We start from the raw sequence: 17030 nt of genomic DNA, 5'->3' as shown, positions 1-17030 counted from the left end.
TATATATGTTTTTAATTTGTTGACCAGGTCTGCAGATACTTGTTAAAATCTACTTTTGTAGTTCATTTTTTATTGAGTTTTATGACAAATTTCAACTTTATTTCGTAGAATTATGCATTAATATGTAGTACATAGCAGTATTTAGTACATTTTAAGTATTTCTTCAAGATTACCAGCAAGGATGTTTTTGCAACAACATTTTATGCAAAAATATTATAAGTAGTAATTATATGAATGCATTAAATACAGGAATGTAAATGTACGGTTTGCAAAACCAAGTGTAGATGGTGTAGATTTAGTATAATACAAAGGGGAAATTCAGATGTTAATGGCTAAAAAAAATTTCATTTTTTACTTTTGCGTAGTACATTGTTGATTAGAATAAAAGCATTGCGCATTTGCTAATAAATTTAGTAAATGCGTAAGATAAATTAAAATAATTGAGCACTAAACAAAATCATGTAAAGTTGTTAATGAAGTTGTGGAAGTTGTACGACTTACTGAAATTGTTATAATGCTACAATAGCAGCAATCTAGTTCATTCATTCTTAAAAGCACTGATACATTTTTTAAGTTTACAACGCTTTCAACGTCATATTTTGCATTTTAGCTGTTTTATTTTGCAGAGTAACCTCGCTTATTTACTTGTATTAAATTTTGTGTTTTAGTTACCTAGTTAGTTAGTGCACTAACTAACTAACTAAAGTTATCTACTATTGTTGTCAATGTATAGTCATGTTTTATATGAGCAGCACTTAATCCAAAATTATCATGGTGATTACGGATGTACCATTTGATGCACGGGAACGTGCTAAAAAAAGCCGATACAGTTTAATACGACAGCCAGATAGTGCACTTCCAGGAGCTCTCTCAGAAGAAGAGGAAGAAGCAAGTAGAAGCAAAGAGTATGCTACTTTTTTAAAGTGAGTTTTTAATAATTCTCAATTACTGTTTGCTTGTTAGAAATTACAATCATATATGTAATAATGTAGGTAATAAACACTAACTTATTACCTAGTGTTCTTTTTAATATTTTTTGCTCTAATAAATAATTACTAGTTTACTAACTCACAAGTTACTTTTTAAAATTCTGTGCATTGAAACCCAAAATTTTAAATTGCAATTGTATTAAAAAGCTGTTGTGTGAATCTAGTGTTTGCCTAGTAATTGTTCAATCTAGTTGGTATCCATTCTTATTCTTACATGTAGCTGATATTATATGTAATTGGTAGTATATTATTTACTGCCAATAAAAATATATTGCTGCATCATTTTATCTATGTTTGACATAATTGATATACCTTTAATAAAAATAATGTTTCAGAAATATGAAACTGATGTGGTATGACAAAAGGTACACAATTTATATTGCACTACATATTGTTTGCACTAGTAATATACTTTCATATGCACATGATCCCCTGGCTACTATCAGCTTTTGTACTGCGGTATCATATTTTGTAATTCTTCATAGTTTATGGAAAATACTTTTTTCTGCACAAGCTTTTGAATTTTCTATTTATATTGTTGAAAACAGCTTATTCTCAGCATTTGAAGTATATTGATATCTCATTGCCTTTACACACAGAGTACAGGTAGCCCTAAACATCATATTATCAATTACTAAAGTTGTGCTGCACCTGGGAGTATTCTAAATTTGACTTTTTGCAAATTTTTAATACAAGGACTTTACAATTGTGTAGGTATGGCTATTTTTTACTTCATCTTCTAATTTTTTTCTGTGATTTACAGAGAGCAGGAAAGAAAATGTGGCACTGACGGCTTCCTAGACTCTCAGAGATTTAATCATCCATATGATGTCGCTGAAAAACAAGCAAAACGTGCTGGAACGCCGCGGCCCAATTCACAAAGTGAGATTACAAAACCACTAGATTCAATCAGTGTGGTACTCAGGTCTGAGCAAGAGAAGAAAGACTATGAAAAACGCATCAAGGTTATTGAGGTGAGAGCAACACTAGTAACATTATACTACTTTATCATAAAAAAGTGTCGTAGAAAAAATAAATGTTAAATGTAGAAATTTTATTACTTATTGTTGTATTCTGCTCGTATCCTGTATTAGGCTTATATTCTGCTAGTCGCCAAGATTAAAAAAACCTTATTAGCAACCTTCATTACTACAATTTCATAATAACTTTTCTACAATAATTTTGTGTATTAAAGTTACGCATAACAATTGCAAAGATCGGTCAGCGCAACAAGAGATATGATTCTTATTGTCACAACTGCATGTAGGCATAAAAATATCATGCTGCATCAGTTATAATCAAGACCGACATGAACTGCAGATGTGGTTAAAAACATATCTTGAATAGGTAAAGACAACTCCTAAAAACTGGTCTTTGTATTGAAAGCAACGGTGAGCACTGTAGGCAAGAATAATCATAAACCTTCATAATAGTGTACATGTATATCTACTTAAGCGGTCACAAAATTTTTGCTGTTTAAAGGATCACATGTGGCAGCATAAGCAGGAGGAAAGAGAGTTGAAACGAACTGAAGGTGACATTTTAAAGAAAAGATATGCTGTCAGACACACCCTCCGAGATTATGAAAACAGTAAGTCATATGGTTGCTAGTTCGAATAAATATTGAAAGCAAGAGTTGGTTTTTCTTGAGATATTAAATACAACACAGAATAATTATAGCTCGGGTCAGTTAATCAATCATCATTAACTATGAAACCTTTTTCTTTTTTGTTGAGTATCACATTCGTTTTATGCTGTAGATTGATAACAAAAGGTAAAGTTATTTTGTTAAAAACTGCTTATCAATTTCATTTTATTCCATTCAAAGTGTTTAATGATTTTTACAATATATACATGTAATTAATTTGTTATTGCTCTTGCTGCACTCTTTTGGTTGTTATCTTAAAAATTTCAATTCTTCAAACTATAATTTGTATGCAAATTGTAAATTCGTAAACATATTTTTCATTAATGTCGAATTGTTTTAGCAATTCAGAAAGATCGCCTTGCGGTCGACCAGTCCTTCAACAAAGGGATGGAGAAATACACAAAATTAGAGCAGGCGCATCTTCACAGTAAAGTGGACACAATCAAGGAACGAGCCAACCTCAATGAAGAAAACCTTCAACAAAACAAGGATCAAGGACGTAAGATAGAACTTCAGAAGTAAGCATAATTGTTATTTGCTAGCTTTCAGCAGACGTTAATAAATGTAAGCTCACATATGGCGTCTTAAATTATAATATACTGTAATGGCCTCTCAGGTAGTTTTACCAAGGATCCAGCAGTTACAGTAACAGTTTCAATACTATTGTGTTGTTTGATACTAGAAATACAGAATATCGCTGAAAGAAGAATTAAGGAACAACTGTAGCTATAGTTCATAACAATAGTCAGACAAAAAACTGAGTGAGTTGGTCTAGAGTTATTGTTCATCAAATATTGGAGTTATGTTCTCTTTTCATTCTTACTGAAGATTGCGCTATTGTTTGTATGAATTATTGTTTGATGAGTAGTCATGAATGATAGTTTACTCATGAACAATTTCCCATGGTCTGACAAAAGTAGATAATTTACTTTTCGCTATTCAGTTGGGGTTCCTTTACCACAATATCGTGGCCAAATCACCTACATAAATCTCAAACAACATAACCTGAGAAGGGGCAACAAGTTTGTTCTAAACTGCACAAAGATGTTTGTAAAATGTGTTTCCACAAAAATATTGCTGCTATAGTGAGTGTAGGCTCTGAGCCATAAAATTTAGCCATAACATCATTATGCAGGACGGACTTGGCTAGGAAATATCGGACTACCTTGGATGAACTCGAGCTAAAACAAGTGGAGCATAATAGACTAGTTTCTGAATTTGAAAGCAAACTGAGGACTAAAGAGGTATTTATGAAAGACAAATATTATAGCCTGAGAAACTGTATTTAGTTTTTATCAATTAGTTCATCGACTATAAATTTAATTCTGCTAAGTATAAGATAGTAGATGTGCCAATGACTGCATCATGACTGCCATTTCCACTCACAGCATAGAGAAGGAGTCGGCTATAAATATAACATATAGTCAAGTGGGGTAAGTGCACAATTGGGGCAAGTGCACCAGCTGTTGATATTTTATCAGCCAATCCCTGCATAGCTGTCTATGAGTTGCAGGACTATTACCCATGATCCTCCACAGGAAGCTATAGTCCCTGCATTCTGGATTTCAATTTTTTTGTGAAGTGAGCAATAAAAACGTAAATGCACTATTTAAGTAGTGGGATTTAAATTTAGAGCTGTTCACTGATAATTTTATAACTTTCATTTTAGTGGATATTTGTTTTGGCTAACTATTGAGTGTAACTGGTGTCTATCCATAGAATACTTTTTTTCTTGTTTTAATCTAAACAAATAATTTTGTATTATTTCAACTGGGGTGGTGCACTTGCCCCTGATAATTTTAGAGACAGGGGCAAGTGCACCTATGTAGTACACATTAACATTAACCTATGTGCACCTTAATATATAACAAGGGCAGGGCAAGTGCACCACCCGGCAAACATGTAGTTCTCCATCAAAAGAGACAGTTCAATCTCATTTTAAGTTTTCCAATCTCTATAGTCTGTTTTATTATACTTTTGAGTTAGTCTATGTCAAATTTGTGGTTCACTTGAGTAAAACTGGTCACTTGAATTGCAATGGTATAGAATTGCTAATTTTTAAAATTTTAATGTTCAATACGATCAATATTTAGGTGGTGCGGTACAAACTCAAAAAAACTTTTTATTTCATCTCTATTGAATTTTATATAATTTCAATATCAGCAATTTGGTGCATTTGCCTCTGTTTATCAACCAATGCATAACAATGGCAAAGAAGGCTAGGTGGTGCGCTTACCCCTGTATATGGGGTAACTGCACCACCTAGACATACATTTTTTAGCGCTTCGTATCAAGCAATGATATTTAATTAACAGTTTTCTAGTGCTGATATTCTTGCTCAGAACATTCTGGAGTTTCACAATGACAAATATTAGATTCAAATATTTAGTTAAAGCAAAGCAGTAAGACTGTGAAATTGAATTACCCTTTTTCGATGGTGTACTTACCCCACTTGACCCTACCTCATTACATGTAAAGTTTTTATGATTAGGTGTTTTTATTCTCCTGACAGTAATATTCAGCTGCTGACTCATAGCTAATACATATTTGTAGTTGTTGATCAGAGTTTTCTGAAAGCAGTTTTTTCGTGAATTAGAGTTTTTAGCAAGAGTTTTATGACAACCAACCAATCAGAGGATAGCTCTGTAACATGGTCATCACCTTGCAAAGATTTCACTTAATGAGTAGGCTGTTCCGATGCTAAATTAACACCGGATGATGTTTTGATCTGCTACTTGATAATATAAATCTGCGCTAAAATTTGATCTAAAATTTGATCAAATTTTAGATCAAAACTCCATCGCAAGAGTTTTTACCTGATAACACAATATTATCAGTTGTCTTCATTTGTATAGCAATGGGTAAGAAATTAAAGATAAATTTGATGTCATAAACTTGAAATTACCCTTAGCTAAACTTGCAGGGGATACATCCTGTCATTTATAAAATTTACTATTTATAACAAGTCTTATAAATGGAATGATGGGTTAACTCACTAGAACACCACCTAGGTGTCACTTCAGCAGAACACCACCTAGGTGTCACCTCAGCAGAACACCACCTAGGTGTCACCTCAGCAGAACACCACCTAGGTGTCACCTCAGCAGAACACCACATAGGTGCTATATCATTTTTCTTAACTAAAATGTGCTTAAACGGGATATTGCCTATTAAGCATAGAGATGTAATTCACATGAATATATCCAATAAACGTCTCTATTCTCAAACACAAAGTCAGACGTCTATTACGCATTAATCACTGTTCACAAAGGATTGTTATAAAAATTAATCCCCTTGATTTGAATGACAAAGTGTAATTGAGTGTAAACACAAGCTTTAATTACTCTCTATACTTCTGTTATATTATTACCTTAGTATAATCTTTTCTCTAGACATAATAACGTAATATCCTGCTGTGAGAGAGGTGTCCATGGTTACATACACCATTTCTATGTGAGGTCAAAAAAAGAAGTGATTCTTTGTTGGGGATGTATTATATAATTAATATAATAATATGATACCCTTTATAACTTCACGCGATACTCTGGTATAAAAAGGGCCAAGCTAATTGATACTAAGCTAGGAAACACTTGTAAATGCAGTTGAAATTGTAAATTTCTTTTCTGTTTGTTAATAGACAAAAGGAAATCAGTAAATATTTAACAAAAGTCTATCAAGCTAAATTGTATTGATTTTTTAATGCATTTGATTGAAAAAGCTTTATTCTTAGTTAATGAAAACATTAAAATTATTCAATCATTTTGTCTTAAAACTGAAAAGTGTTCCCAAAAGTCTTAATGTTAGAGATATTGAAGTATTTTTATAGATATAGATCTATTATACACTATTATTATTATTATATATGTAGATACCACCATAAAAACTCCATCTATATTGACTACAACTTATAAACTGGTTCAAAAGTATCTCCTCTTCTTTAATTTATTTTATATTTGTGGATAAATGACAAACCATATAATATTAGACATACTATTTAGCTCAAGGTCCTTAAAGTGCAAGGGTTTTGATATAGTTAGTGTCTCCAGCCCTTTTGTGGCTGAGTAGTTGAATGACCTAATTCATGACCTAATTCTGCTACTCATTAGCTCTTAGTCTATTCACTACAAATTTGTTTTAAACACAAACTCATCAGGTGTTAACTTGAGAACTTATTATTCTCAAGTTATCACCTGATGGGAGCCCATTTATATGTTTGAGATAAATTTATAACGGTTTGACTACATGTAACAGCCAAATACTCTTTATATTATATATAAATAATATCTTATGTATAATATATTATATATATATCTAATATATATAATATATAATATGTTATGTAACATATTATATGTATCTAATATATATAATATATTATATATTTTAAATATATAATATGTTATAATACTAGATATATAATAGATCATACATAATATGTTATATACATAATATATTATATATATTTTTTTTTATGTTCAACTACATATATAATATACTATATTATATAAAATATATTATATATATTTAATATAGCCTTTATAATATATCATATATAATATGTTATATATAATATATTATATATATTATAATATTATATATTATAATATATAATATATATTTAATATACATTATATATATTAAATATATAATGTATTATACATAATATGTTATATACTCAATATATATATTTTTTCTATTCAACCACATACATACGTATTTATTACCAGACAAAGGTTTTGCTCTTATCATTCATCACCGATCCAAAGCCGGTAGTTTGGGGGACAAATACAAACAGTGATTCCATATAATTTTCATTAGAGAATTTAACAGATTTATTCAGCCAACCAACTCTATTTGAGAATGCAATAACATATATATATATATATATATATATATATATATATATATATATATATATATATATATATATATATATATAACTAGACTATTATATATATATAATAGGCCTATATTGTTTTACGGTTTTTTCTGTTTAGCCATTCACTACCTATCAGATGTAATGATATAAAAATATATATAATGCTTAAAAGAGTTTATTGGAAAAGTTTTACACATTAGAATGTTTTGTTAAATCACAAGTTCATAGGTTATAGTCTGACTAAAAAATTTAACGAAGTTCAGATAGCGAGGCCCATGTTTGTTCTGTTCAATAAAAAATATACAAACTAAGAATTTCAGCCTAACAACGAATATCCCATCTGCAAAATAATTAAAGATACTTGATTTCTGTACCAGAGTAAAAATAAGTTATTATGTCTCTAAATGAGTAATTATTTGCAATCTGCAGAGTGAACAGTTTGAGTTGAAGAAGAAACTGGCAGACTATGCTATAAAACTGAACATGGAGGCAAGTAAAGGGAGAGAGTTTAAAGGAAAGTCACACGAGTGAGTCAGATATATTACATGCTGCCTTTTTATGGTCTCTCTTGCCAACTGAGCCGACACATGCATTTCAGTCAAAATAACTCGACTGTTTATTAATATATTAATAAAGTCATCACTAATCTGTTTTCTGTATAGAAGTTTAAATAATTAATAAATTAGGTAGATCAGTTGATGATGGTAAGTTATAATCTGCAAGCATATTCTGTAAAGCAACTACTGTATGTAAACTCCTACTATTAATAGTGTTTGTACAACTCAGAAGAACCAGGAATGCCAGGAGGGCCTACTAACCCTATTGCACCAGTCTACATAGCTCTTTTGGTTAAACTAACATGAGTTTATAAGCTGGTAGTTCTGGCTGTTTATAGATAATTGATAGTTATAAAAGCTGATAAAACTATTTTACAAATTCATTCAGGGAGACCTACAAGGAAACGGCTAAGAGAATAAGAAGTGACCTTGAAACAAACAGGTCTCTTGACAAGAAGCTGAGGTAGGTACATATATGACAGTCATCTGATGACAACTACTACATAGCATATTAATACCAAACAGCTGCCTGTAGCTGATTATCTTGATTTTGTGAATTATGCTGAATGTATACAAGGTCGCTTTCAAGGAGAGACAATTTCAAATGAAGTTTCATTGAATCTTCTCGACTAACATGCCAGGACAACCTTTAGATTCTCACCTTTCCAGCAACGATAAACATTCAATTGCTTCTTTCAAAGGTATTAACTGGGTTTTACAATAAAATCACTGAATTTTGATTTTAAAAAGCATTTAAACATGCCAGCAGCGCTGAGAGAGCTACGGGAATTCATCAACTATTTTTGAGATAAATAACCGTGTGTTATTTTTAGCAAGTTGAAAGCGTTGCTGTCTGTCACGTCTGTCTAATCATTGCTTTAGTATGTCTCAGTGTATCATGATGTCTGATTATAGGCAAGATTAATACTCTATATATTGTCATTACACTGGCTCAAAGGCTAAGTGAGCCAGTGTCATAGGCTCACAGGCTAGGTAAGCCAGTGTAGTCCTGTCTACTCTCAGCTACAATAGAAATTAGACTAATGGAATCACTAACAGCCTATTGTACTTTAAATCTCTTCCACCAGAAAGTTGTTCAGAGTAAAAGATTTAGTTTGATGGAGTTCGGTTACAATAGACATCTCTAGTTGTACGCGCTGAAGAAAGGGCCTTAGATTTTACAGATCCTGCAACGCAGTCGATATGTTTAATTGAAAGAGTTTCTTTGAGGATAAAATAATTGATTAGGTAACATTTTTTATGAGTTCTATTCCTCAGCTGAGCCCTTGTTCATAGAGGGCAACATTAATAAAACTCTAAAACCGATTCATTTGCTTTCTCTGACAGTTTCTGTCACATTTCAGTTGCTTGAACCAGCATAAACCCACCTCCATTCAGCATTTCTAAGATAGTGCAACATAATACATGCAATCTCAGAGCTATTTACTGCAAATTCCAAGAATATTGCTCATACAAACAGCAGCAACGACTGACTGCCAGTGCTTCATCTCTTTTGCTTATGAGGTAACAAAATACACACCTCAGTACCTCAGACTAGAGGTAAAATATGTATCAGTTAAAAGAGCACATTTTATACCAAAAACAGGAATGTCAGATTTAACACTCCCGGAGAAGCATCAGCACTAGTCGAACAAATTTTGACTTTTTGGCTGTTTTGTTAGACTAATGCATAGCCATGGGCAAGCCAGTTCGCAAAAAATTTAAAAGATGCTATGATGTTTATGTGGATTGCGTGACGCTTTATGACTTGTATATAAAGCAACCTATAGATGCCATCAACTACCATAGACATAGAAATATTGTCAATAATTGATCACTAAGTTGACGTCAGGCAATGACATGTTAAAACTTCGATTCATTCGATGTATGGCAATTAGTCAACACATTGAAGAATGGTTGATCGGCATACTATAGCTCTTCGACTAAGGCACTTCAAAGAACAAGGTCGATTGATGAATCACCGATGCATTCCGTGCATAGAATCACGTCGATCTGGCTCTGGAACTTTACCAGTCTGATGAATAGCGGGGACATCTATCGAGTAATATTGAAATACGTACAACGGTATTATCCATTTTTTCTCACAGAATAGGTTCAACTCTACAACACACCCTCGGCATGAGAAACATCATGTCGCCATTTATTCGGGTCTCTTTGACTGCAGATTACACCAGAGAATTCATAGCATGGTCAATGCACTTAATGAAAGCTACACCAATAGCAAATACATAAGAAACATAAAAAATATAGGAAGCCGTCCATAGATAGAAATATGGTTAAACTCTGGTTTACCAGGTGCAGACTACAAGACAATTGGTTGCGGTAAACCTATAAACTAACTGCAAATACGTTCTACGGATTATTAAGTGAATCTCTTGTAAACTTTAGCAAAGGAGATGTCAATGCTAAAACAGCGATTACTGAAAAGAGGAGATTGAGTGCAGATTTGACATTGCAGAGAGCCCACCTAGGACTCAAGAACAGAGAAGGTAACATACTTCCTTACCTACATGTGCATATCTCGAATATTAGACGCTCTCTCTGTAAATCTTAGATAGAATGTAGAACCATTCAATGGGTAGCCTACATATTTTTTAAAAACTTTCAAAACATAAAAATTTTATAAAGAGATTTTTTCAATAAAATATCATGTTGATTATCTGCCAAACTCACAGATATATATGATGAATTTATAGCAGAATAAAAGCTAAGAGTTTGCCATAATACTTAAGAAAAATATAGCAACTATGTAAGAGACAAAAACTAACAGTTTGGTGTTCTTTCCAGAGATCCGACAATTGCAAGACACGAGAAATGAGTTGTCACAAACAGCCTACCAGCAGCGAAAGTTAAATGAGGGCGCAGTTCAGGCAGAGCTCGATCTGAAGACGAAACTTATTGACAAAAAGCTGAAGGTAGGAGTGTGGATATACCACAGGTATTGTGTGTAGATATACCGCAGGTATTGTGTGTAGATGTACCATACGTATTGTGTGTAGATATATCACAGGTATTGTGTGTTGTGTAGATACACCACAGGTATTGTGTGTAAATATATCACAGGTATTGTGTGTAAAAATGCCACATGTATTGTGTGTAGATATACTACAGATTATGTGTGTAGATATACCACATGTATTGTGTGTACATATACTATAGGAATTGTGTGTAGATATACTACAAGTATCGTGTGTAGATATACCATAGGTATTGTGTGTAGATATACTTTAGGTAGTCTGTGTAAATATACTATAGGTATTGTGTGTAGATATACTACAGGTATAGTGTGTAGATATATCATAGTATTGTGTGTAGATATACCACAGGTATTGTGTGTAGATATACTACAGTTTATGTGTGTAGATGTACCATAGGTATTGTGTGTAGATATACTACAGGTATTGTGTGTAGATATACTACAGGTATTGTGTGTAGATATACTACAGGTATTGTGTGTAGATATACTACAGGTATTGTGTGTAGATATACTACAAGTATTGTGTGTGAATATGGTACAATGTCTGACTAATACTCGTGCTATGTAGCATGCAATGTGTGACTTTTTAAGCAAATTATGAAAAGCGGGCTTTAGCTACAAATCATTCAGTATCTTTACATAAGTCAGTTTCTTAGAATACTAAAAATTGTGTACAATAAACTGTTACCAGTTGCAGTTTTAAGATCATGTGATTATTTTGCAACAAGAATACCGTAAAAAAGTAGAACATTTTTTTGTAGCATTATTATTACTGAGTGCTGTGCTTCATTCAAGTTATTGTTTTACATAGACATAGAGACATAGACATGGGCATAGAGATAGATGAGAGCCATACCTAAAACCAATTGCTACATTTTAATGTGGTATTTGGCTAAAGAATTAAGCGGTGACCATAATATCATGAGGGGTGGAATGCTATATTTCCAACAACAAATCTTTTGGAACTTAGTCTTAATCATCTTTTATTTAGTTTGTCAGATCGAAGACATGGTTTTTGAACAATGGTTGCTTAGCAGAAACATAAACTGCTCACTAGTTTGGTCAAGGCCAGCAGCAATACTGAAGAGATCAATTTATAACTCTGTTAGCACATAAAACAGTCTTGGCTGGTCTTGGAGCTCGCTGGTGGGCTCAGAGAAATGGATATGCCAATACCCAATATTAAAGAGGGGACAAGATCATGAGAGAGGAGACCGGCTCATGAGAGAGGAGACCAGCTCATGAGAGAGGAGACCAGCTCATGAGAGAGGGGAGGGAGCTGCCACACGGGATATCAGTTATCAATTCAAGTGCTTTACACGAGAGCTGCAACTTAATTTGTTGGCAGAAAGGGGCACTTAGGGTATACCTATGGGTTTCCAGATAATCAAACCGCAACTTGTTGTTAGCGTGTCGGAAAGCTCTCAATCACTAGAATAGAATTATAAATCATTTACAAACCAATGTCAAGGAAGAATAAAAAGGAAGATTGTTAAGTATATGAAAATCCACTGATCATTTGAATATCCCGGTACATCTTGCAATTTATGTTTTTAATGTGAAATTGCCAATTGTTGCCATCTAAAGCCTTGCATTGCTTGCATGAATCCTGTGCATCAGTTTCACAAGTATGCATTTGCAATTCTTGTTTGGCAACTTCTCATAGCTAAAACTTTCCCAAGAGACAGACAGAACCAATAAAGTTGCTGCAACTAACTATTTTATTTCTATTCATAACCATATACCAATTAGTTATATAAATATGTACTTTTGCGTTCCCCGATTGCTAGTTATCTGCCGACAATCGATATTTCATCTTTACAATTTTTCGTGCTCTTTAGACAGCGGGTGTCTTTTGGTAATAGGCTAATTGAAAGTAAGCAACTGGACTGATACGTAAGATCTGCACTACCAACTGTGAGTTTAAATCCCTTCTAAGAAGCATAAAAGCCTGCAGGGGTTGTTTTGTTGTTTCTTTCAGGTACACGAGGCACGAAAGACACAATTGATGCACCACGCGTTGACATCGCGTAAAGAAAAATCGGAATTACAAGAGAAAGCTTTTGCCGAAAAATTTCAAAGAAGATTTGCCGACATGGCTAAGCGAGAACATGAGGACCACTTGAAGCATTTTCAGGTAAACAAGCTTTAATAATATTATGACTTATCTTCTCTCGGCGAGTTGTATCTAATTGTATGCATGTGATTTACCTGTCATGAGTGGTCTGTTAACTAAATGTCCACCTGATGCCCAACATTGACATCCTTTGTTAGGGATGGCAGGTTGAGGTTCCACAATCTATTGAAAGGAACAAAACAGCCAATATATATGACACATTCTAAGTTTACAAAAGCCACCTAAGCAGCTCTGCGTGCCAAGGCTTAGTTTAAACCAATCACCATCGGCTAACGCATTCCGAGACATTCCTCGTGATGCTAATGAGATCATTTTCACTTTTTATCAAGTGAGAAGTGATGCCCGGCTTACAGTTCAACTGCAACTTAATCCGATCTCCATGACACGTTTGCTATTCAAGAGAGTGTTAGTTATTTTAAATCACTACATTCGTATACAATTGCAAATCTAGACTCTATCAAGCCAAGTTATATATAGCCGCTACAGCATTCTGCCACATTCCATTAGCAGATAGATCAAATCTGTATGAAATTTCATAGTATTGTATATGCTCTGTGGTTGATTTGGTGTCACATGGCTTATTAATGAAAAAATGTTTCATTACAAAACCGCACACACACACACATCAAAATTAGTCCTTTGGTCTCTAGCATTCAAAATAGAACTCACACCAGGCAATAGTTTGATGAATAGTTGTGCTCATTGACTTAGCCTTAGATTTAAATATTACATTGCGTCATACTCTGGGTGTGTGCATCTTGACACATTAATTTGTTTAGCCTATTAATATTTATTGACTGTACTCTTTGCCATGTCTTACTAGGTATCTTTAAAAGAATGCAATCGATATAACTTCCACATGACAAGATTCTTACATTTATCCGGGAGCAATTGGCTAGACTCTCTTCCTCAACTTCTGGTTGAAGGAAACAAAACGCAACATCAGATCTTATAATTATACAGCTTGTGTCCCATTTGAAGTGTCTAACAGCCATGTCTTTTTAAAACTCGGGTGTTCAAAGAATGTCAATTCATCATAAAGTATTTAAAATTTCATTCTTGCTTGATCACAGGAGTGATGGTCATTTAAAACACTCTTATCATAGGTTCGCCTTGCCGACCAGAGGCCTGCGCGTGTTTACAACAGTTATTAATAAGCATGGAGACAGAGATCTGTGTTTGCCTTAATGGGATATGCACACATAATTCATCCGTCTTGCCTGTCGCTGCTGCGAGGATGTAAACAGCCGCCGCTACAATGCTATGCCAACTCACCTTAGTTACTATTTATAAAAATTAATTTGTTGATTTCCATTTGCCATTGATGCCTGTTTACAGATGTGGGTTAGTGTGCCCACATTGTGTTCTTTGAGTGCAAGATTGAGCGGGTAGTTGTACCTGGCGACCTAACCGGGCTTATCAAAAATATATCAAAGGATTTAGCAACAGCAGCCTCGCTTAAATAAAGAGTTCTTTGGGGGCTGTAAGAAAAGAGAAGTGGATCCAGTTGGCATGATGAAATCTCGCTTTCCATAGGTGTAGTCTTCAGCAATTGCATGTCTTCAATTTAATTTCTACTGTAGATGGGTGAAAATTAACAGGTTTTTCATTTAGATTTCCTTGGATCAACACTTTGTTAAAATGAGCAAAGTAGTAATCCATCCCATCATTGAATTATCCAATCTTCCAGAGAATGGTGGTTAAAGGTGAAGAAGAGGAAACAAGGCTATACAATAAGGTTCGAGAGGCTGAATACGCGAGGCAAAAACAAGAACAGCAAGTAAAACGACTCCAGCTTAAACAGCAGCAGATAAAGAACAAGAACTCACAGGAAATGAAAAAACGTTTGACTACGATAGTCAGCATGGAAAAGGAACAAGAACAAAAGATATTACGGGAGCAAGGCGTGCTTGATAAGGTACAGAAACTCTATCCCTTTTGCTCGGTGAACACCACTTTTCTCATAAAATACTAGAGCTAGGAGACAGAAATCCTGGGAACTAAAGGTTTCTTAAAAAACAGTAGGTGTGAATCAGTCGTCTGCATTCTTACGATCAGCAAACTAAAAGGTAGTTTCAGTGGATAGCTATCGAGGCGTGTGCATCCACAAAAGTTCTGTCGCCTCGCACCTTACAGTGAGTATTATGTTTGTGTAATAGAAGGCGCTGCCTAGTCTATCCCAACCTCAGAGACCCTCACAGTGAACTGAAATTTATTTTGTCAATGTTTACAACACGGAAAATTCATATATATTTGTCTTTTCGGGCTTGCGCTAAATTTGAACTAGTGAATAAATAAATAGAATATAACAATTGTTATTAATGAAAATGTAAAATGACAATGGCATGTTTCACGTTGTGACTACTCTTACACAAAGGATATTCGTCTGCACCTAAACCTTCAGTCCTCATTGATTATGTGTGTAAACAATGTTCCTGGAATGGTTGTGTAATGACGATACTGTATCTCCAGATTTAAGGGTTCACAGAATGAGTAAAAGTGTATAAGATCTGTGGCCAATGCGTGATGCCAGTGGTAAATGTCTCTCAAAAACACCACCATAAAACTTGTTTTTCTCGTAGTTGTAAGCGATTGAAGAAGGATAAGCATTAGGCCCTACATACTTGGTCAGCCATGCTCCAGCTTGATGAGTTGATATGTCTATAAATAAGTGAGACTCATAAATATTGAATTCTTTACAGCTTCACGCCGAGAGAGAAGAAAGTTATGAGAAACTTCAGAAGCATAGAGAGATGCTCAAAAGAGACCAACATAACTTGGAAAAACATGATAAAGAGCATGCTCGACTGCAGAAAATTGCTGCCAAGTCAAACACCGTCACAGATGTATATTCATGAGTGGTGGAGTTTCGTCGCACGAAACTCTGAAATCTTAGATGTACTCAAGTCGACATATTCGACTTTGTTTAGAACGACTATCGACAACAGTTAGACATTAGTTTTGGTAGAAATCTTTCTTTGTAAGAATCCTCAGACTTCCATAAGGATAGCCTATATTTTTATATGCTGATGGGAAGGCTAGCTGTCCAACCGTACTTGGTAGAAACTGCTCAATACCGCTGCTATCATCTCATGTTTCCTCTGTTAGCTCAAAGTTGTAAAACTGACTATTACCAAATATTTTCGAGGTGCTTTCGCTAGCCTAAGCTTTGCGATGACCAGATGACCAGCTCATATAGAATGTTTAATGTTTTATTTAATAAATATAATCGTTGTTTTCCAATTTAAAATGACTCACTTATAGTAGAGATGGTGAATGTGTAATGCTAATTGATTTTTTGGACACCCCTGGAAACTATCGCATCTGAAGGGTGGGGAATATATTGACGAGTACTAACTTGCCTAAAAGATCTAAATTTGTGGTGAATGCCAGGTGCTTGTGGGATGGTAGAAGAAGAATTAACATTCATACCAGTTCACTAGGTACAGGGCAAGAAGATCAGATCTGCTTTTACAAATCAGTAACTTGAATATCCAGTTCTTCAACAATGGCCATAAAACTTTAATCCCCTCTTAGATGATACAAACCAATCTGTTTAAATTTCAAAAGATTCCCAATTGAGTTTGTATAGGCCACTAGATTAGATGAACATGTGTCCAGCACGCTCTGCCTCTCCTAATTAACTAGTCAAAGAAATAATGCTAAGATCTGTGGCTGATAGATGACGGAGACTTCATTATCATAATCCTTAGAGATTTAATTCACAAATTCATTTTATTGGGAGGCGCAGCAGTGGGCATAATGCTGATAGGCCGATTAAGGGACACGCTTCTTGAGAGGGCGGAGCTTATTTGATTTAGG

The 17030-nt window shown here is 34.1% G+C and overlaps 1 protein-coding gene across 1 annotated transcript; it reads left to right on the top strand.

Moving 5' to 3' along the window:
- Positions 1–771: 771 nt before the first annotated feature.
- On the top strand, positions 772–16145 carry LOC137406936 (calponin homology domain-containing protein DDB_G0272472-like). The gene is made up of 12 exons (XM_068093537.1): positions 772–923; positions 1753–1963; positions 2472–2580; positions 2978–3155; positions 3773–3881; positions 7946–8043; positions 8462–8536; positions 10483–10583; positions 10882–11009; positions 13053–13208; positions 14899–15126; positions 15911–16145. Exons 1-12 carry the CDS (start codon positions 772–774, stop codon positions 16064–16066), a joined length of 1701 nt encoding a protein of 566 aa, XP_067949638.1. The 3' UTR covers positions 16067–16145.
- The last annotated feature ends 885 nt before the right edge of the window (positions 16146–17030 follow it).

Source organism: Watersipora subatra, chromosome 1 (genome assembly GCF_963576615.1).
Source record: "Watersipora subatra chromosome 1, tzWatSuba1.1, whole genome shotgun sequence".
NCBI lineage: Eukaryota > Metazoa > Bryozoa > Gymnolaemata > Cheilostomatida > Watersiporidae > Watersipora > Watersipora subatra.
Note: the sequence above shows the minus strand (reverse complement) of the source record. Positions and strands in the feature narration are given on the sequence as shown.